Raw genomic sequence first — 23,054 nt, 5'->3', positions numbered from 1 at the left:
ATAAAATTTAAAATTTAAATGGTGAATTTCGTATAAAGATGGATGAGATGTGAAAGTAAATATAAATAACAAAATATGTGTGAAATTGGTAATATCTTTACTAAATTTATATACCATGCGGTCTTAATTACAAATGAAAAGTAGTTTCAAGAATGAAATTGATAATAAATTATTAAGTTTAATGAGTGATTGAAATGTTGTGATGTCACAAGTAGCATCAACTTAATTAAAAATGGAAAGTAATTTAAAAAATGAAATTGATAATAAATTATTAAGTTTAATGACTAATTGAAAATGTTGTGATGTCACAACTAGCATCAAATACCATGTAGATGTAGAGAGATAATGTGCCTAATCGAAATTAACTTCAAAACCAAATTAAACCAAATTTTAAAGATATTTTTATAATTCTCTTTTAGATATTAGATTTAAAAAGCTTCACATTAGGATAAAATTGACTAATTATCAAATTACAAAAACTAAAGTCCATCTAGAAAATATATTAACATGTTCAAAATAATTTTACATAGAAAACAAAAAATTAAATTTTAAAAAATCAAAATTACAATTGTCAATAATCAAAGTTGTATATAAACTATTTACTCTACAAAACTTATATTAATTATATTTAAAAAGATAAATATACTAAATTATAATAAAATATTTTATCCAGTTGTTGTTTACAATAATAATATTATTAACCATATTCAAATTAAAAAAAAAAATTGTGAGAACATGTAGAATACATAATAATGAGTGATTAAATTGTACTAGAACTTTTAAAAAATTATTGCAACATTATTGTAAAATAAAAATTGTCACATAGTTGTAACACTTTCAAAAACACTAAGTATTCTCACAAAATTATTATAAGAAAGGGGTGATTAAATTATACACTAAGTATTCTCACAAAATTATTATAAGAAAGGGGTGATTAAATTATACTAGAACTTTTCAAAACTTATTATAACATTATTGTAAGACAAAAATTGTCACATTAACACTCTTAAAACACTCTATTTTCTCACAAAATTATTTGTATTCAATATTTAAGTGTATTATAAAAGAAGAAGTCTTTATTTATAAGATTTAGAATTTGTTCCAAAAGCATCAAAGAATGTGTATAAAGTAATGTGAACACAAGACTAAAGAATCATAAGTGTGAACACAAAACTAATTATTTCATTAGTGTGAACTCAAGCTTAATTATTATACTAAGATAATTATTATATCTAATGTGAATACTAATTCTATGATTACATCTAACTTAAGTTCCTTAACCATGTACCTAGTCATGTGAATTAGTTACAATCTTCATATGCACTTTAAATTACATATGAAGGAAGTTACAACCATTACATGCACTTGAAAGTAAAATAAGAACAAAGTTACAACAATCATTATGTGTTTGAAAGTGGCATGTGAAAAAAATTATAAATTCAAATATGTCTTTCCAACCTTTGTTCCTCTATCCTTTGTTATTGTAGGAGATTCTAAAATATTATGAAATCTTCTAAAAATATTTTAGAATCTTACAAATGATTTTGTTTCTTAATTTCTTCTTCAATCTTGTAATTTTTCGTTTAAATTTATTTCTAATTTTGAATCTTGTAATTTTTCATGTAAATTTATTTCTAATTTTTTTTCATTCTTCTTGTTAAAACTCCTTAATCATTTTCTAACTTCTAGATTTGTTTCTTTTTAATTCACAATCACATCATATTGCAAGCCTTTGTGTATATAATATTTAAACTTTTGACAATTCACAACTTGGAAAATTTGGTATGTTTGCCAAATAACCGTCAATATAAAACAAATTATCAGATCATTGATCCACATAATCACAAACACATGCAGTAATTATTATATTATTATAGTAGCTTTGAATCTAAATTTGGTAAAAAATTACTGTAATCAAACCAAATTGCGAACCAAATCAAAATATTATTATAACTAGTCCATAAGTAAATAATCAATAATCAATGAGTACTTTAGTTACAACAAACCAAGCTATATTTGGCTAAAGAAGTATTTTACCAAATATCAGGTATTATAGATAAAGTTAGTTATATATTATATACTGGTAGGGTGATTATGGAATGGATTCTTTAAAATCCAATTTAAATCTAATTCAAATTCATTAACTACATCAAATTTATTTAGATTTTTTTAAATTTATTTAAAATGGATTGAATTTTGATTAAATCTATTTTATAAATTAGATTAAATTCATTTAAATTTGGACAAGGGTTAACCTGACTCGACTTGGGCCTAAAACGATCTGACCTAGACCTGGACTGAATTGGCTAGATCTATACATAGGCCCACTCGGCTAGACCTGGACCCGGACAGACTCAGCTAAACTTAGACCTGGGCTGAATCGAGTCGACCTGGGCCTGACCCGACTTGACTCGACATGGGCCCAAACCCACTCGGCTCTACATGGACCCAAACAGACTCGACTCTACATGGGCCTGGACCAACTCGGCTCAACATTGACCCGGTCCAACTCGGCTTGACATCGATCTGGACCGACTCAACCAGACATCGGCCAGGACCGACTTGGCTCGACATCAGCAAGAACCGACTCGGCTAGACATGGTCCCGGGCCGACTTGACTCGACATGGACCCGGGCCTACTCGGCTCGACACCTCCCTCATAAAAAAGAATGGAAACACGTATTATAAAAAGGGGTGGGCACCTAGAGAACTAGTTTTCAGGGGATGATGAGAAGATTGAGAAGTTCCTACATGAATCAAGTAGGAAAGCCATCAACAATCTGAAGTTGATCACATTCAACTGGCTGAAAGGGCAGAACCTCAATGATGTGAGGAATGTTTTGAAGGAACAGAAGCCGAAAATGTTTATGGAAATGTCAGGAAACATATACTCTGATCTTGTGAAGGTTTTCTACACAAATCTTCACATTGATGGTGAGAATTTGTGCTCACATGTGAAAGGTATTGATATGGAGATTACTCTAGATGTGTGTTCTGCTGTAACAAGGTTGAAGTATGTTGGGTTGAGAATTAACAAAGGAAACATTGGTGTAGTGGAAGAATTTAACAAAATGCAGTATTATAGAAGTTGCCTAAAAAATCCTCAATCTAAAGTTAAGGGTTTTTCTATGAGAGGCTTGAAGCCGAATGAAAGAATCATTGCTTTCATAGTGTCTTGAATGTTGACTCTAAGAGGAAGCAATCATTCGGTCCTTACTAAAGAGGATATTGTTCTTATATACTGCATCATGAAGAAAATCAAAGTCAATTGGATTCACATCTTCAAAGAACACATGCAAAAATCAATGAGGTTAAGTGACTACCATTATCCCTATGCTATTCTTATTTCAAAGTTTTTGCATTACTTTGAAATTGATCTTGAAGAAGAGTTATCTGAGGTGGTGAAGCTATCACATGAAGTCAATAATGGATCACTTAGCAAGATGAGATTCATTAAAGTTGGAGGCAAATGGGTAAGCAAAAATGGAGAATAAGGGGGTTCTTTTAGTGGAAACCAAGCTAAAGCCGATGAAGATGATCAAACTGTTGCTAATGTTGAAGATGATGGAGCTGATGAAAACCAAACTGGACAGGGAGATCAAGGCAATTATGTTCTTGGTGAAGCTTATGGTGTTGGTCCAAGCATTGGAATTATGGATGATGGTTAATCGCATGGATAGCTTGGCATATGATCAAATGAATCATCATGAGTTTTGTGTGGCTAGGTTCCAGAATCTAGATGAACAAATTGAGGTTGTCCAGAACTAGCTTTTTAAGCTCCAATATAGCAAGGAGGATTTAAGGATTTCATGTTTTAATTTTTATTCTACTTAAGCTTGTTGAACAATTTTTATTAATTTTGTTTTTATTCCTTTAACTATTCTATTTGTTAAGACAAATAGGAGGAGAATTGTGTGGTTTCTCTGTGTTGTATTATGCTGCTATAACTCTAATATAACTCTGATCTGAACCTTAATTCATCACTAATTTTACACACTTTTTTTACTGGTTTTTATGCTTAAATGCTTATGCAGAAAACTGGTTCTTGTGTGCTTTTTAAACCTGTGTTATCTTGTTGCTATGTATGCTTTGTATATGCACAAATTCTATTTTGCAGGATCTATCAAATTCAAACACTACAACACAAGCAAACCAAGGATTTGTCTTCATCAAATAGGGAGAGATTGTTGAACAAGGTGTTTTGAAGTATCCAAATCCAAAAGAAATGTTTGAAGACCTTGTTGCTGGTTGTGTGTGTGTCTATAAGTATTTGAATTTGTTAATCCACTCTTTATGACAATCCAAGGTTAATTGAATCTTAATCCTTTTGAAAAAATATTTGTTTTCTAAAGAATGTGAAAATTCAACATGTTGAAGTGTCGATTCAACTGGTTGTTTTACACCCAATGGTTTTTTAAAAGGATTTGAAAAGCTTGACTTTTTTTGACTTTGCTGTCAAACCAATTCAACCGGTTTTTTCGAAAATTCAACTGGTTGTTTTTCTAAAAACCTTAACAAAATTCTGTTAAGTTGTACCAATATGTTTTAAATGATTCAAACTGCTTTTGATTCTTGAATTAAATGTTTTGACCATCTGATTAGAGTATAAAAACGTTGTTTTATGCTCATGTCATTAACTAAGAAAGAGAGATCAATCAAAATCAATTTCCAAGATTGCAAAGAGCTTTTGGATCATCTCAAAATGTGGAATAGGATTGTCTTGTAATTCTGAACTGTAATCTTTGATTTTACCCATGTGTATTCTATTCCCTTCTTCCTTAATCATTGTAGTTTTGTATGACTTGGTGTTGTGTAGTTTCAAAGGTTGTTCCGGAAACTGTGTGTTTTGCCAAAAAATGAAGTGTGTTCTTGAGGGGTTCAAGATCATCACTCTTGGTGTGTTGTTTGTAATCAAAGTTTGATTACTTAGTGAATTCTCAGCAGTTAGTTGAGGACTGGATGTAACTCTTGGTTAAGAGTGAATCTGATGGAAACCATCCAGCCACATACATCCACATAATGATGATGAAGAAGAAGCATTGGATTTGAGGACAAATCCTTTTCAAGAGGGAGTGGATGATGGAAGAGGCCCAAGCCCATGATAGAAAAAGCCCAAGCCCAAGCCCAAATACAAGTTCAAGCTTCAGCTCAAGCCCAACAAATAGAAGATATGGGCCAACTAAGCATCATTGGATGTCTTTCTTTTGTAATTACTTTTGAGTATTTTTAGTAGAACATAAAGGGAGGTGTAGATATAAATATAAGAGGTGCAAATGTAAAAAGCTAAGCCACACCTTCCATGTGACATAAAAAAAGGTGTAGGTGTAGATTTAGGAGGTGCCAAAAAAAGAAACCAAGTCACACTTTCCTTGTGACTAGGAATTGGCTCCAAATTCAAATGCTTCTCATTTGAATTTCCCTCCACTTTTTTTTGAATTTCCAGCCCTCTAAACACTATAAATTGAGGTGCTTGGCTCATGTATTTGGAAGATTAATGAGAGTAATGTTATGCTACCCATTTAGTGCCATACATTGCCTTTGCCTAGTTTTTATGACCTAATCTTCTCTTCACCATATACCAAGGGGGTTGGCCGAACCTCCCTCTTTCCATACACTTCATGCACCTTCAAGGTCACCACAACTCCTAGGAGGACCTTGCCCACTTTCACCATTAGCTTCCGCACCATATTCACAAACATCCAAGAAGAGCTCCTTGAGAATGCCATCAGAATCAGTATAAAATTTTTGTGTGAATCTCTCTATCCTTACATTCTTTAAACTGTTTTTGCTTTGATTTTATAAACTGACACTACAAAAAAATCAATTTTAGCAACCACCAAATTTGGTTGCTAAAAGCATTATAATTGGTCGCTAAACATATCTACAACCAAAACAGTCACCAATTAAAGATGGAAGCAAAAATCCTAGTCGCAAAACCTTTAGCGGCCAAATTATAAAGTCGTCGCAAATTTACAACCGAAATTTTGGTGGCTAAATCAGTCGAAGAAAATTTGATCACCAAAATTTAGAAACCAAAATTTTGGTGGCTAAATCGGTCGCAGAAAATTTGGCCACCAAAATTCAGAAACCAAAATAACGACTAAACTTTTATAAAAAAAATCCCTGGCTAAATCGATGGCTGAAATGGAAGGTGATAGCGACCAACATTTTCGCTAACGGATTAAAATAATTAATTAAAAAAAAACATTTGGTAGCTAATTCGGTGGCTAAATGGATACCCCTATAGCGACATATTTGATTTTGGTGGCTAAATATTTTTTTTAATTACAGCGACAAATTCTGTTTCGGTCTCTAAACAACAACTAAGGGTATTCGATGACTATTTTGGTCGCAAATTGCGACCACTTATTTTCGGTCGTTGAATTTGGTGGCTAAATATTTTTTTTTAATTACAGCGACCAATTTTGTTTCGATCTCTAAACAATCACTAAGGGTATTCGATGACTATTTTGGTCGCAAATTGCGACCACTTATATCACTACAAGAAAAACTCAAATTACATACAACCAAAATTCGTATGTAACACACAAAATCCGTATGTAAAACATAGTTACATACGGATTACATACGGACAAAAATTCGTATGTAAAACTGTCGTAGGTAATTCTTTTATACGGATTTTGGATCCGTATGTAAAATCCGTATGTAATATCTGTATGTAATTACATACGGATAAATCTGTATGTAAAATTCGTATGTAATTACATACGGGTAAATCCGTATGTAATTACATAGGGATAAATCCGTATGTAATTACATAGGCACATAACCAATACCACCTCTTTAATATTCAATACTGTAAATCTCCTTTCTTCCATTCTTTGACCAAATAGGCACATAACCAATTCCACCTCAAAAAAAAGTAAGCAAAAACATTTCATAGCCAGTGGTGAAACACAAAAGCAGACATAATCAAAGCACAACACATTTTCAGCTTAATAACAAAAAACAAACCATCAACCTGAATGACTGCAGCGGTGGTGGCGACTGACCGGAGAAGGTCACGTACTGGTGACTATTGGATGCAGAACGTCGCGTGATGGTGATGGTGGCGGTAACTGCGTTCGTGCTTCTTCTCTGAACCAGGACAACTGTGGTGGCGGTTGCTACGGCGCTGGCGGTTGCTGCAGTTGCTGCGATGGTACCGATTGCACGGTGGAGATGGTTGTTGCGGTGGTGGTTGCTAGCAACTCGAAGGTGGCCTTGGTGGTGGTGTTGTCGGGTTCTTTTGTGATTTAGGGTTCACTTCACCACAAGTTGAAGTGCTGTTCTTCAATTTCACTTTTTCAAATGTATGTAACATTTTCTTTTTTATTTAATTTTTAATTATATTTTTATAATATTTATTTTCCTTATTTGTTGATATATGATATCATATTAAAAGTAAATAATTATTTTAAAAGTAAATAAATATCATATGTAAATAAATAATATTTATCATATTAGAAGTAACTAATTATTTTAATTTAATTATATATTCATATTTTTATAAACTAAATTTATTGTAATATCTTGTTTGTAATAACTAATTAATATAATATGTATATTTTTTAAGTATATTTCTGGTTTAGTCACTTGTAAACTTTATTTTATTGAAACATAATAATAAAAGAGTACTTAAAATAAAATTAGATTGAGAAATAAATAATATATTAATTATAATTATTAAATATATATTGCAATGATTTTAATAAATTGATCGAATTGATTATGTAATATATAAAATGATATATTAAATTAAGTTATGCAGTGCTTGTTAATAAATTCACATGTTACATTTTTCACAATTTTAATTTTTAAAAGAAAATAATATATTTCACAAAATAATTATTTTAGAAGTAAATAAATATCATATGTAAACAAATAATATTTATCATATTAAAAGTAAATAATTATTTTAATTTAATTATATATTCATATTTTTATAAACTAAATTTATTGTAATATCTTGTTTGTAATAACTAATTAATGTAAGATGTATATTTTTTAAATATATTTCTGATTTAGTTACCTTGTAAACTTTATTTTATTGAAACATAATAATAAAAGAGTACTTAAAATAAAATTAGATTGAGAAATAAATAATATATTAATTATAATTATTAAATATATATTGCAATGATTTTAATATATTGATCGAATTGATTATGTAATATATAAAATGATATATTAAATTAAGTTATGCAGTGCTTGTTAATAAATTTGCATGTTACATTTTTCACAATTTTAATTTTTAAAAGAAAATAATATATTTCACAAAATAATATAAGTTTATAAATTATTTTTTTAATATATTACGATTTTTATCATTTTTAAATATGTTACATGCAAAATTTATAAAAAAAAAATGAATAAGTTACATAGAGAACCAATCCGTATGTAATAATTTAAAACAAAAATTAATAACTTATACATGAAAATATTTGTATGTAATAATTTTTATTATTTTTATTTAATTTTAAAATTAGTTACATACTCAAAAAATTCGTATGTAACAGTTTTGTTTTTAATTAAAATTATAAATAACTTACATATGGATTGGGTCCGTATGTAATGTTTCCCGCTTCTTGGCGCCAAAATTACATATGGATTTTATCTGTATGTAACGACTTTTTGCTTGTAATGTTTATTTACATACGACATTTTATCTGTATGTAAATATCTGTATGTAATGTCCACTTTACATACGGATTTGTATCCGTATGTAATAATTTGTATGTAATTTGAGTTTTGCTTGTAGTCTATTTGGTCGCTGAATTCGATGACTAAATTGTTATTTTCTTGCGGTCTACTGGTATAAACAACCGATTGTTTCACAAAAACAACTGGTTGATTTTCTGGAATCAAACTAAAAATAGTTTTCTAATTGGTTGAACTGATTTCTAATTGATTAATTCTTCATAGTCTTTCACTCTACCTTCAAAACTTGTGAAAATCTTTCAAAAACAATTCACCTCCTCTTGTTTAAGCCTCTAATTTTAACATATAAGGCGTTCTGTTTCTAGTTACTGTGTTTTTCTCGGATCATCACTTATCTCTTGGAAATCGAAGAAACAAACGAATGTATCATGTTCGTTGGCAGAAGCAGAATACAGAGCAATGGCAAATACTTGTCTGGAATTGGCTTGGTTGAGATATATACTTCAAGATTTGAAGGTTGAATTGCAGAAACCAGCTTCGTTATTTTGTGATAATCAAGGAACTTTACATATTGTTGTTAATCCAGTTTTTCACGAACGTATAAAACACATTGAGATTGATTGTCACATAATTAGGAAAAAACGCAGGTGAGATTCATCCATGTTATGTTTCTATAGAGATGCAGTTGGTAGACATTTTTACAAAAGCGCTGGACATAGAGCAATTTGAATTTGTATGCAATAAGTTGAGAGTTATTGGTTTGCACTTGAGGGAGAGTATTAATGAATATTTTAATTATCATATTAGTCATTATATGACTTAATTAGTTATTAAAAAAATAATATATTAATTATCATATGACATAATTAATTATTACGTGAAATAATTAGTTGATGGAATAGATATAATTAGATTTATAATTAAGTTTTATATCTATTACTATACTTCCTCCATAAAAATTCATCCCATTTTAAAACCAATCTCTTTATTCTTAACCCATGTGAATTTATTTGGGTTCCTTAGTTATTGAACTAATGGATTAAGAGAAGCATATTGAAGAAGGTGGAAATCACGCTCGAACTTGGCCATGTCATGCTCCTCCATGTTCACAAGCGCTTCGATCCCTTCACCATCTCTTGTATCCATCAAAACAACGCTATTCTTCACAGGACACTCGCTAGTGCTGAACCACACCGGTTTCCCCCACCCAAAATCCGCTTCGTACATCGGAAACCTGCACCAACTCGCGCAACACACCAAACTCTCAACGCATCCTCCACCCTCCGGAACCCTAGTAGCCTGCTCCAGACACTCCGTGATGAACCGCGAGTCCTTGTTCTTCCCTCCAAACTTCTTCCCAAACGTGTCACGGAACTCCCTCAACCCCTGTTTCATTTTCACCACCAACTCCTGCAGCTCCGTCTCTTCCCCCAGGTTCGACACGAAGAGGAACCAAACCAGGTTCCCCAAGCTTTTTTCAGGAAGTGGAGGAACCGTTCTGTTGCGGAGGTTCACGGCGGTGCGGAACGGCATCGTTTTGAAAGTCAACCCTAGCGATGAAACCGCGCGGTTGTAGATCAACGCGCTCACAACTTCCACGCGTGTGGGGTTGTGCACGTCGCGGGAGGACACCATGGCTTTCAGCGAGTCAATCTTAGCACCCTCGAAGACGAACCTTCTGCAAACGGTGTCGTTTTTCACGAACGCTGTTTCCGGAAAAACAGGCAAGTTTTCTTGCGGCAAAAATGAAGCCCCGGGAACTGGGAAGGGTAATGATGATAGCAACTTTTCTTGTTCTTCTTGTTGGTCTTGGTTTTGGCGGCTGAACATGGCCCAGTCATTGATGAAGTTGCAAAGTGTGGCGGCGTCGGCAACTTTGTGACACATGCAGACGCTTATTACGATTCCTCCGCATGCAAAACAGTTTATCTGAATGGCTACAATGGTTGAAGTTGGTTCCATGGGCTTCCACTGTAGTTGATCTGGGAACAGACGGTGGAACGATGCGTGGTTGGGGTTGTGGAGGATCGATGAAAGATTGCATGCGAAGCTGGTGACGAGAAAGGACACTCCTTGGTCGTTGCATTCGATGGAAAGTTGGTCTCTCAGCATCCCTGCGAAGGGGTAGTATCGGGACAAAACTTGGGATAAGGATTTCTTGAGGGTTGATATTTTGGATTCATGGTGGTTCTTGGAATGGTGGTTTGCAGAGTAAAACAAAAGTATTGGGATGTAGTTGCGGAAAACGATGTTGTCGATGAAGCAGAGTGGGTAGATTTTGAGGTGGGGAGGAGTGGCTATGGAGGGTTTGATGGTTTCTCTCGATACTAACTCCATTTTTTCATTGCTTTCACTTCTCACTCTCTTATTCATCACCTATTAATAGAGATACAATTTCATCACCTAATTATACTCTTTTTTTTTACTTATTTCAATATCATTATCAACTACTCCTATTAATCCCCAATCATATGGTGATATTTTTTAATTTTAATTCCTCTAAAATATTTTCTATTTTCTTTTGCAATTTTTTTATAAAATTATTTTCTACTCAAGTGTTCCATACCCGTTATTTAGAAAACAAAGACAAGCACAACTAATAATAAAAGGTTAAAGATAATATTAAATATAATATTTTATCACAATCAAACCACAAAAGTATATAAATAATATACTAGTTTATTTGTTATAGTCAATGCTGCCTTGTTAATATTTTAAAACGAGTCGGCCTTCTATTTCTTGCATTGTTATGTACATGTAATAATAAAAAATTATACCACTATTAAGATGATTACAAGTTAATTACAACCCACTTGAGAGTGTTTTTACGAAACCGAATGTTTTTTAAAAAATTAGAAAGTCTTACGAATGTATCACGATTCTGTAATTTTAAATTAAAATTGTATCATAATTACTTTAAATTAAAGTTGTATCACATTGACAGAAATTATCTATAATAAAATCATATCATATTCATAGGACTTTTTAATTTTAAAAAACAATTCAATATTGATAATAGAGGGTTAAAATTACTCAACTTTTGTCAAAAACACACTTGAGAACCTGTTTTAACAATATAATAAGATATTTAAATTTTACATAAAAAATAAAAAAAAATTAAAATATTAATGTTTTATAACTTTTGAAGTAATTGTTTTGTTGTTTTGTGAAGGCAAGTAAAGACAGTGTAAATAAAAAAAACAAAAGAAGAATACTAGTTGCACTAGAAATGCGGAAGAAAGCATCTTTGTTGTGTCTTTACTGATTCAATTGTATTTGGGCAAATTGTGTAATTCACCTTACTTAAATGTGGCAAGATAAGAAGGGAGATACCAAAACAAGTGAATCCATCCAAAACTCTGAACACTCCATTTAGGGATTCCTCCTAGTTTGCTATCTGTCAAAGTATAAAAATATATCTGTCTATTTCTTTATATCTGTAAATATTTTTCATTTTTTAATTTTAAAAAAATTATTTAAACTAGTTCTTTAAAATATAAACTCAAATAAAAATTAACTTTAAAATATAATTTTTTTAAAATAATTTCAATTTTATAGGTCTAAATAAAAAAAATATACACATATAAAATTAAATTCTAAAAAATTATTTAATAATTAATATTTTTCTCATTACATTTTGATTATTATTTTAAATATTCAAACAAAATTAATATTTTATAATATTTTTTGAGTTAAAGTTTTAAGATACAAATATTTAATATCAAAAAATAAGTATTAGAAACAGCAAAAAAAGCAAATACACTTAAAAAAAAACGAACTCTATTATATCATTGTGTCCTTGTAGTATCGACTTAAAAAATTCATGTTAAAAGAGTTACGTTATTTAGTGTTTGTCAAGTACAAAGCACGGAGACACTAGTAGCGTCCGTTAAACGGACACAAATTAAAGGAAAAATATAATTTTAAAATAATAAAATAAGTTTAATGGATGTTATTAATTTAAAAAAAAAATCTTTAGATGGATCAAGTTCATAAGAGAAAAGAAATATATAAAAGAAAGTTTGGTAGAACTTAAATCAGAATAAATAAAAATATAATCGTATGAACTTGATTTACGTTAAAATATATTAAATAATTTTATTGTTTTGAACGGGTTAAGTAGACATTTTAATAAATAAATGGCAAATTTTTTCTACACTTTAATGACTTCTTCCTATATTTTCATATATTTTAAAATGTCACATCTTAAGATTTTGTTTAAATGGGGAGTTGTTTTTTGAAAGTTCTGATTTAGTGGTGTTTGTGGGTGGTTTTTGGTGGTTAAGGTGGTTGTCGGAGGTGAAGTTGAGTTAATGGTTTTCGTTCCTTCTTTTATTTTTATTTTATTGTTATATACTAGATTATAGATGCAAGTACACCTCAATTTTTGAAACACATACTGGATTGGTTCATTCGGTATACAAAATCGGATTTGGTGTTGTATACCAGATGGACCATTTCGATATGTGTTGTAAATTTACATACTGAATTGGGTTATCTGGTAAACAATATCGAATCCGGTTTTGTATACCGAATGGACCAATCCAACCTGTGTTTCAAAAAATGGGGTGTACAATACATTTTGTTTATATAAAATGCATACCAGACTATGCAAACCGGTATGTTCCTCAACAATGTTATATTTCTAGTTTATACAATCCATCTTCAACACAACAATTTTTTTTTATAGAAGATCCAGAAATGGTGGTGCGAAAATGGGGTTATAAAAACAAAAACTTAACTTATCTACTCTCATGTTAATGCTCTCTTCAACCCTAGCCCTTGACTCCACTAAAATGCTCTCTCGAATTCACTTCTGCCGGAGAAATAGAGGTGTTGTCGGCAAGGAGGTGCATTGATTTTGAGAGAGAATGGTTAAGGGAGGGTGAGGTTTCGAGTAAGAGAATTAGGGGTTTAAAAAAAAATAAGGACAAAAATGACTTCTCACTTTTTTATGGAGGTTATGGGAGAAGCGTTAGAGGTGTAAGGAGAATCCACACAAAAAATAAATCGTTTTGTGTGGACTTGGCCCATGCTATGAATAAAAAAGAATGATGTTATTGTTTAAACTAGGTTAGACAGAGACTAATCTTTAAAAAAACAAATTATTTTGTGTGGGTCGTATTGAAGATGGATGCTATTCCCTTCAAGACAATGTGTTTGATGAAGTCAAATGTGTATTTTGCTTTGTATTTAGGGGTTGTCTTGTGTTTAGATTAGATGTTGTTTAAAGTGAGTTTTTTGCATCATGTCCCACCTTTTACCCATTAACCATGTGATAAGAGCAAACACAATGTTTTCTAAAAATGTTTTCACTAGTTTTGCCAAAATACTCTTTATTGCACAACAAATGAATCTGTTCTTTCTTAAATGAATAGATTTGTTATTAAACTGATGTCTTGTTAAAAAAAATTAATAACCTTGTTTTGTGCATCAAGTATCTTGACTCAGTCTTCATGCTATCAAAACGACTGTGTTTCATCTGTTCAAAAATCCCTGTTATCTTTTTTAAAATGAATTTGTTTTATCTCAAATAAATATATTCTTTTTGAATCTGGTGCATAGTTCTTAAAAGGTTTTCACATCTTTATTTTTGCACCAAGAAGCTTGACTAAGTCTCATATAACTAGAGCTACAACCTTTCACAAACTCTCATTGCTTTTGAAAATAAATCTATTCATTTTATTTTCAATTTGTTCTTTTTATAATTGCTTTAACGGTTTTTTAAAAGTCTGTTATAAAATGTTTCTTATAAAAGGGAGAGTTGGTTATGACTTGAATCAAGTTGAGAAAACAAGTTTTACAACAGAGATTGAATCGTTTCAGTGAATAAGTACGTGTTCTTGTAAGATTTTTCAAAACCAGAAACTGTGCTTGTTCTTGCTTGGTTGGAGGTGTTGTCACTATGTGTGCAATCTGTTCAACTGGTCTAAGTCATATTTCTGCATTCTCTTTCCAGGTGTATTCATTTCATCTTTCAATTCATTGTAAAGTGTGATTACAAGACTCTTCTTGATAGGGTTTCTTGAAGAGTTGTGTGTGTTGGAATAGTGTTTTTCAACAAGGTGTATCATGTTCTTGTAGGGTTCAAGAATAGTGGTTGTGTAATTGTTTTGAATTGTGTTTTAGGTGTGTCATAAGTTAACTTTTTTTATTCCAAATAAATCCAATGAAACACTTGTGTGATATTTGTATTGTCTGACAAATGAAACACTTGCATCTTATATGTAGGGGTGGCAAAATGGACTAAAATTAGCAACTCGTCTTGTTAAAGGGTATGTAGACAGGCTGTGGGGGCTAACTCGTCACTTTTTCAATTTTGTTTGTTTTGGATCTATTACATGGTTATAGTCATTGATATCGCTTTTTGGACAATAAAAAGGCAAGGAAGAGCAATAAACTTGAATCCAACTTTAATATATAAATAAAAGAAGGTTTACTGTTTAACAAAATAAAGTGAATATCAACAATATTTCAATGAATCAAATGATTTATAAAAGAATTAATATAAATAAAGTTCTATATATTACATTTACCACCACCAATTTTAATTCCAAAAGCATGAAATTGCTCTTTAAGAATGCAAAAAACAAAGAAGGGCGGGCTGATGGGCTAGCTCGTCCTGTCCCACCTTTGGCTTGCCGGATTAGCGAGTTAGACGGATCGGGCTAATGTGGGTTGACGGGTTCAAAAAGTTAACCTGTCCTGTCTAAATGATGACGGGCTGACGGACCCAACACGCTTGGTCATCCTTACTTATATGATCTATTGTTGAAATGATTTTTCTAAAAAAAAAATGTATAATTCATGTTTTATACTTTGTGATTTTCGTTACCACTTAATGAAAATAAGAGTGTTGAATATTTTTCTTAACATATAAAAAATAATATCTACATAAAAGATGTGAAAAGTTTTCACTGAAGTATAAGATTGTAAATATGTGAATAAAATATACATAATTAATTTTATAACTATTTAAATTTCATTATTTCAAAGAATTCCAATGAAAAAAAAAAGAATCCCATCCTAAACCATCTGATTTATTTACAACATTCAGTAACCAATTTTTTTAGCATAATTTATATTTTTTTTCATATTTATAAAATTAATACAATAATATATAAATATATTTTTTAAATTAAATATATTTAATTAATACATTTTTTAAGATTAGTAATTTTTTATGAATAATATAATAATATTCTATAAATACTATTAAAATTATTTTTAATTTATTTTTTTTAACTATTTAAAAAGCACCTATAAAGTTTAAGAATATTAGAAATTATATTTAATATCATAACATATTTATAATTTATGAGTAATATTAAAATATATAAAGTGCAATTAATGATAATAATTTATAATTATTTTAAAATTATGTTAATGAAAAATGAATATAAGTATTTAAAATATTTTAGGTTATAATTAATTATTATTAAAATTCAATTTATATTTTTTCGTGTTATTAAATATGTTGTAAACTATAGTTATTATGAGTAATAATAATAATTATTAATTATTTTAAGATTATTTTAACATAAAAGAAATAACAATGATAATTGATGTATATATAAAAATTATTAAACTATTATATTTATAATTATTTTGCGTATATATTTTTTATAATTTTAATATAAATTCAATATTTTATTTTATAATTTATGTAAAAAATAAATTTTTTAATTTTTATAATTAAATTTCACTACTATCTATATCTATATAAATTTGTATTTTAATTTTTTAAATCGAAAAAGTAAATTATTATTATAATGAAACACTTGCTTTAAGAAAGGATATTTTTGAAAAGAAAAAAAATAAAAATCAACCCGACCCGTCTTCTTTGACACTGAACCAAACAGCACAAAACCCAAGTCAATTGGTGTTGGCACGATTCAGAGATTTGGTTCGCCTGAAACCTAATGGCTCCGAAGCCCAAACCGGCGCCGTCGCAACCCACCCCTCCCCCTGCCCTCGAAGATCTCTTCACCACCCTCAACAGGCACATCCAGGCTTCTGCATTCGATAATGTCGTCAAACTCACGGATCAGAGTTCGTCAATTTCACTTCTCTTCTCAAACACCCCTCCATTCATTCATATCATTAACGTTCCTTTGTTTTATCATCGCTATCTTATTTGCATCGCAGTTCTCGCTATTGCACCCGACGATGAGGATGCGCTCCGATGCAAGGTCGTCGCGCTGATAAAAAATGACCATGTAGAGGATGCGCTTTCCGCCATTAAATCTTCACGGAAGCAGCTCGATGATTTTCATTTCTTCAAGGCACGTCAATTTCCACTTTCGTTCTGCTTTGTCATCGGTTAATTGTCGAAATTGAGAACCGGATCTGAGGATATATGCTTATTGCATTGAGATTTGTGTAACTCGAATTTGTATGTGTATTTAGAGGGTAGGGATTGGATTAGGATTAGAAAAGCTGGTCGCAGTGCTGAAAACATTGAATGCTGGATGCTGGATGGGAAAGACAAGAAGCTTCTTAATAAGAACTGGGGTTAGTGGAAAAGTAAGGGTTTTACGGTTAGGATGGAAAGAACAAATGGAATGATAGCAGATTATCCTCTGGTGTAATTGGCAGTAAAATAGAAACTGAGGAAGAAGTAAGGAAAGAGCTGTAGGCATCAAACCTCCAATTTCCAACATGCTCATTGTTGTTAAGGCATTGGCAAACCTTTAATTTTGAATTGTTTATAAACTTGAAGTTTTCTGCTGCTGCATGTGGGACTCTGACTGCCTTTTTTCAAACTAATGTTTATTATTGAGATTCTTAGATGAAGGAATTAAAGATGTGTGAACTTGATAGTAAAGAAAAACAGGTTGATTATCATATCTTATGCGTTATTATTTTTTCCATGATCTTGTTTGATGTATTTGTATTCCACTGATCGATTTGGTTGTATGAATTGTTTCAAGAATAAATTACACTAACACCCCTCAAAGTTTCTCAATATTGTGCTTAACCCTGCATATTTTACATTTACAACTACCTTCCTTATAGACATATATGTTTTAATGCTTTTCAAACAATTAAGGAGATTTAAGTAGGTATAGGAAAATAAGGGTATTGCCGAACTGGGGGGAAATTTGATGAAACCAGTATGTATGCAAACTCCACTGCCTTTAACTGAAAACCATACAGATTCATTGGTTTGAATGGTTTATCATTCACACACTGAAGCATATAAATGTTGATATTTCACCGAAAACTTTGTTAGATTTTATTGTACAATTGTCTCATACATGATCTAATGGAACACACAAGTGCCTACCATTGATAGCTGTTTTTTACTTTGTTGTTTCATAGGCATACTGCCTATACAGACAAAACAAATTGGATGAAGCTTTGGAGTCTTTGAAAAGACAAGAGAGAAATGATGAAACTATGCTTTTGGAGTGTCAGATATTGTATCGTCTTGGGAAAATGGATGCTTGCATTGATATCTACCAGAAGCTCCAAAATTCCAAGGTTGATAACATGGAAATAAATTCTGTTGCTGCCCTAGTTATGGCTGGCAGGTCATCTGAAGTCCAAGGAATGCTGGATTCACTTCGGGTTAAAGCAACAAGCAGCTTTGAATTGGCATTCAATACTGCTTGTTCTTTAATTGCAAGGAATAAGTACACAGATGCAGAACAACTCTTGTTATCAGGCCGAAGGTGATATGCTATTTTGATTATGGAAACTATGATATTGAACAAATTTACCTGCATTTCTATGGTTGAAAATAAATGCTATAGTATAGTATAACAATCTTCATTTTTTTTATCTTGTGATGTCTATGCAGTAAGTCTGACTTATCAGTTGCAGATACTATATTTATGGCTCTTGTTTCTAGAGCTTTGTTTTGAAATTTTATGTACTTGAAAGTTTTGATACAAACCTACATTTTTTATCTTTAGTTACCAATAGTTATAGGTCCTTTCCGTTATCTTTGGAAATCAAGTGTGATTGGAATGTTAGGTGTGAGTAAAGAACCCAGCGCAGGAAAATCATGGACAAATTGAGGTTCATTTAAAGTCAAAATATGCATGAACCTTGGGTTATTTTGACTTGGACATGAATTGGAGAAACAATAGTTAAAAAATGGGGTTACAAGCCATTTGGCTTGGTGTGTGGTACGTAACACGTTGATAAAGTTTTAGTTCTTGTTAAAAGTGGACTTAGTGCTCAGTAAAACGTTGCATACTGGCAGAAAGGCTTATCCTTTAGGAGGAATGTGAAGGACGTACTTGTCGGATGAGAATTGTGAAAAACATTAAAGGTAAAGGATAGGAAGTTGATAATATTGATAGATATCAGTGTTGTTAAATAGCTCTATAGTGTCACTACTATAACGCTATTTCATAGCATAATTTCTTGGATCCATGATTACAACTGCATTTGCAATTGTGGTTGCAATCATTGTTGTGGTTGCTGTATGCCCATCTTATTGTCATCTTTGACGAGTCTTGCCAATTGAACTTTTGAGTTGATATTTTTTTTCATGTACTTTTTGCGTAAACCTTATTTTTTTGCATATGTAATTGGTGTATATCATATATTTCAATAGTTATGTGACATATGCCATATAATACATCTGTGACACTGTCTACTATGTGATATAGTGGATTATTGGCTTTCCGCCATTTTCCACAATTAATAACAGTTATAGATAGGGAGTTGCAGTGCAGATGAACATAACCTGTGAACCTACACATGTTAATTGGCAGAGATGTTTAAACATCAAATTAGATGGAGTCCTGGTTGTGGTTGATTTCAGGTTTCGAATATCTAGTACTTGAGTGGATACCATCAGTATTTATTTATTCTTGTGATTTTTGACTGATAAGGATTCCTTCTTCCAGTTCAAGGAGATTGGTTCTCCATTAGGTCTGGATTGAGGTGGAGTTGTTATAAATTTTTATGACATTCACCAAAGTTGAGATTTGAGATATGGTTCATGCATTCTGTTTAGAGTCTTTGTTAATGTTTAGTTTATCCTTATTAAGTATTATTGGTAATTTGGGAAATCTGAAAAATCTTTGAATACTTAATGATTTGTTTTATTTTTTTGTAAGATATTGTTTGATGTATGTGTTTTCCACTTCCCCTGTCAACATAAGTTAGTTGTGGTAGACTCTTCAAAATGAAGTACACGGGGAAGGCTAGAAGCATAGCCAGTGAAAGCTAAGGATATGCATAAAGACTGCTTTTAGAACTCGCGAATTAGGAATACTTAGTGATGCCTTTTGAACTTATGAATGCACCTTCTATGTTTCTAAAGAGTTGAGAAAAGTTTCAATATCGAAGAATGGGTATTTCTCATGCTAAGTTGTCATAAGCAACAAACACTTAAATCTAAAATTTGCCTCAAGCTAGCTCCTGGGTATTATGGTCCGTTTGGTATCATTGAAAGGGTAGGTTGGCTTACAAACCTTTTATTACCTCTAGCATTGCACATACACCTGGTGTTCCATGTATCCCTCCTTAAAAAGGCTGTGGGAAATTTCCATTCTTAGGCCAATCTACTCTCAGGATGGGTTTTGGAGGTTGATGTGGAAATAGCTCCAACTGGAGTGGCTTCTTTGACTATTAATCTCAGTTGACACCAGAAAGCAGGTATTAATGCAGTGGCAGGGCAAACCAATTGAAGAAGCTACATGGGAAGAATAATTCTCCATCAAGACTCAATTTCCAGATTTCAGTCTTGTTTCAAGACTGATTCTCAAGAAAGAGGTAACGTTACCAGCACAAATAAACCTTTTGGCCCAAAGACTAGTATTTTTCATTATATTACTAAATAGGTCCATTATTTGGATAGTGTATGAAAGGAGGATAGGAGAATGAGGGAGTGATGAGCTGGCAAGGGAAATTGATGCGCACACGAATGTGGGGCCAGTTAGTTGTTATATTGGGAAGTGTGAGGAGAGAGAGGCATCTTGTCCTTTATTCGGAGTTGGTCATGGATGGAGACAATAGCTCTCTGTAGGAGCTTTGTGCTGCAGATAGGAATTGTGCTTCCTGTATTTTCCTTTGGAAACAATACAGTATTAGCATATTTTCTGTGTTCTTTGTTCCTTTGTTCCTTTTTTCATTTTCTGTTTTTGGTTTTCCATCACTGCGACTCATTATATTAGGCACTGGCAATAGGGCACAATATGAATTTCTTAGTTGATTGTTTTAATTTAAACTTTCTTTGATGCTATTGTTTGTTTTACTTCCTTACTCGGTCATTGATAACCTATTAAGTTACATTCACTGACTTATTATATTAGGTACCATCAATTAGGTCCAATATGAATTTCATAGTTGATTGTTTTAATTTAAATTTGCTTTGATGTTATTGTTTGTTTTACTTCCTTAGTGTTTGGTAACCTATTAAGTCAAGCAGTGCCATATTCTTATGTTTATTCGTATGTTTTGGATCAGAATTGGTCAAGAGGTCCTGATGGAAGATAACTTGGCTGATGATGAGATAGAACTCGAATTGTCTCCTATAGCTGTACAGTTAGCCTATGTCCAGCAGGTAAATTTTTTATCTGAATATATCTCTCCTTCGAACAAGTATTATGTTTTCAAGAGCCCAAAATATTAATCTATCATGGATGAACAGCTTCTTGGGCGTAAGCAAGATGCTATTGAAGCTTATACAGACACAATTAAACGAGATATGGCTGATGAATCATCAATTGCAGTGGCAGTGAACAATCTTGTTTCACTGAAAGGTCCAAAAGATGTTTCTGATAGCTTAAGGAAACTTGATCGACTGAAAGACAAAGAGAGTCAAAGCTTTCGGCTGGCTCGAGGACTGGACGTGAAACTTTCAGCAAAAGAAAAGGAAGCAATATATGCAAATAGGATTCTTTTACTTCTTCATGCTAATAAGATTGAGCAGGTTTTCCTTTTTTCTGTCTTGAATCATCAATTGTGTCATTTGTTCTTTCTTTAGAATGGGCAAGGGAGCATACTCTTTATTATTACTTGCTATTAAAATCTGTAGGCACGAGAACTTGTTTCGGCATTACCAGACATGTTCCCTGAAAGTGTGATACCATTATTGCTGCAAGCTGCCCTCTTGGTTAGAGAGAACAAAGCTGGAAGGGCTGAGGAAATATTAGCGCAGTTTGCTAGTAAGTTCCCTGAGAAGTCCAAAGTTGTTCACTTAGCCCGGGCTCAGGTGGCAGCTGCTGCTGGCCATCCACATATTGCAGCCGATTCTCTGGCTAAGATATCTGATATCCAGCATATGCCTGCTACTGTTGCCACCCTTGTGTCTTTAAAAGAGCGAGCTGGTGACATTGATGGTGCAGCTGCTGTGCTTGATGCTGCAACTAAATGGTGGTCTAATGCTATGACTGAGGACAATAAGCTTAATATTATAATGCAAGAAGCTGCGTCATTCAAGCTCAGGCATGGCAAAGAGGAGGAGGCTGCTCAACTCTACGAGAAACTCGTCAAAAGCCAGGGAAGCGTAGAAGCACTAGTTGGGCTAGTAACAACAGTTGCGCGCATGGATGTTGACAAGGCAGAGCTTTATGAAAAGCAACTCAAGGCCCTACCTGGTTTAAAGGGAATTGATGTGGACAGCTTGGAGCGTACATCTGGAGTGAAACATGTTGAGGCCCCTCGTGTTGGTGTATCTGAAACATACGAGGAAGGAAAGAACAAGACAAAAACTAAGAAAAAGAGAAAAAGAAAGCCAAGGTATCCTAAAGGGTTTGACCCTGCAAATCCAGGTCCGCCCCCAGATCCAGAAAGGTGGCTTCCCAAACGGGAGAGATCAACATTTAGGCCCAAGAGGAAGGACAAAAGAGCTGCTCAAGTCAGAGGATCTCAAGGTGCTGTAGTTAGAGACAAACATGATGCTGGTGCCTCATCCAACAGTTCAAATCCAAAATCAAACCAGGGAACTTCCAAAGGATCTGGGCACACTGCAGTTTCCGAGCAAACCAAGCCTTCTTCCAAGTCCTCCAGAAAGAAATCCAGGAATTAAATAGGACGCATGGTTTTTTTGAACTTTTTTAGTTGACAGTTTGTTCATGCTGTTTAATGACTGAGATGAGGGTCCATACAGTAAAATCCATTATGTGGGTTCAAATTCAAAACCCTAAGTTTTGGTTTAACCAATGAGTACATGTTAGACGCAATCATCAGTGTGCAAGTTTGTTTACTTCTTTGATTTTCCTGTGCTCTTTCCCGATTGCATTATATAATAAAACCTCTACTAGTAACTATATAGTGTTACATGTTTTTATCTAAAGTAAATGACCGACGTTTAAATATTTTTAGAATTTATTAATAAATTAATATTAGTATGTCGTATTTGATTTAATGAACTTTGTAAATAATGTTAACCAATTAAAAATAATTTTAAGTATGACTTTAAACAGGGT

The 23,054-nt window shown here is 32.3% G+C and overlaps 2 protein-coding genes across 2 annotated transcripts; one reads left to right on the top strand and one right to left on the bottom strand.

Annotated features, from left to right (window-relative positions):
- Positions 1–9,629: 9,629 nt before the first annotated feature.
- Positions 9,630–11,059, bottom strand: LOC137811583 (stemmadenine O-acetyltransferase-like). Its single transcript, XM_068613375.1, has one exon. The coding sequence runs from the start codon at positions 11,032–11,034 to the stop codon at positions 9,685–9,687; it is 1,350 nt and encodes a 449-aa protein (XP_068469476.1). The 5' UTR covers positions 11,035–11,059; the 3' UTR covers positions 9,630–9,684.
- A 5,422-nt stretch (positions 11,060–16,481) lies between these two features.
- Positions 16,482–22,840, top strand: LOC137811582 (uncharacterized). Its single transcript, XM_068613374.1, has 6 exons — positions 16,482–16,713; positions 16,810–16,946; positions 17,986–18,338; positions 21,091–21,187; positions 21,275–21,556; positions 21,662–22,840. The coding sequence occupies exons 1-6, from the start codon at positions 16,584–16,586 to the stop codon at positions 22,652–22,654; spliced, it is 1,992 nt and encodes a 663-aa protein (XP_068469475.1). The 5' UTR covers positions 16,482–16,583; the 3' UTR covers positions 22,655–22,840.
- Positions 22,841–23,054: the final 214 nt, after the last annotated feature.

This window comes from Phaseolus vulgaris, chromosome 2, assembly GCF_000499845.2.
Source record: "Phaseolus vulgaris cultivar G19833 chromosome 2, P. vulgaris v2.0, whole genome shotgun sequence".
Lineage (NCBI taxonomy): Eukaryota > Viridiplantae > Streptophyta > Magnoliopsida > Fabales > Fabaceae > Phaseolus > Phaseolus vulgaris.
The sequence above is the reverse complement of the archived record's forward strand: the minus strand, read 5'-3'. Positions and strand labels throughout refer to the sequence as shown.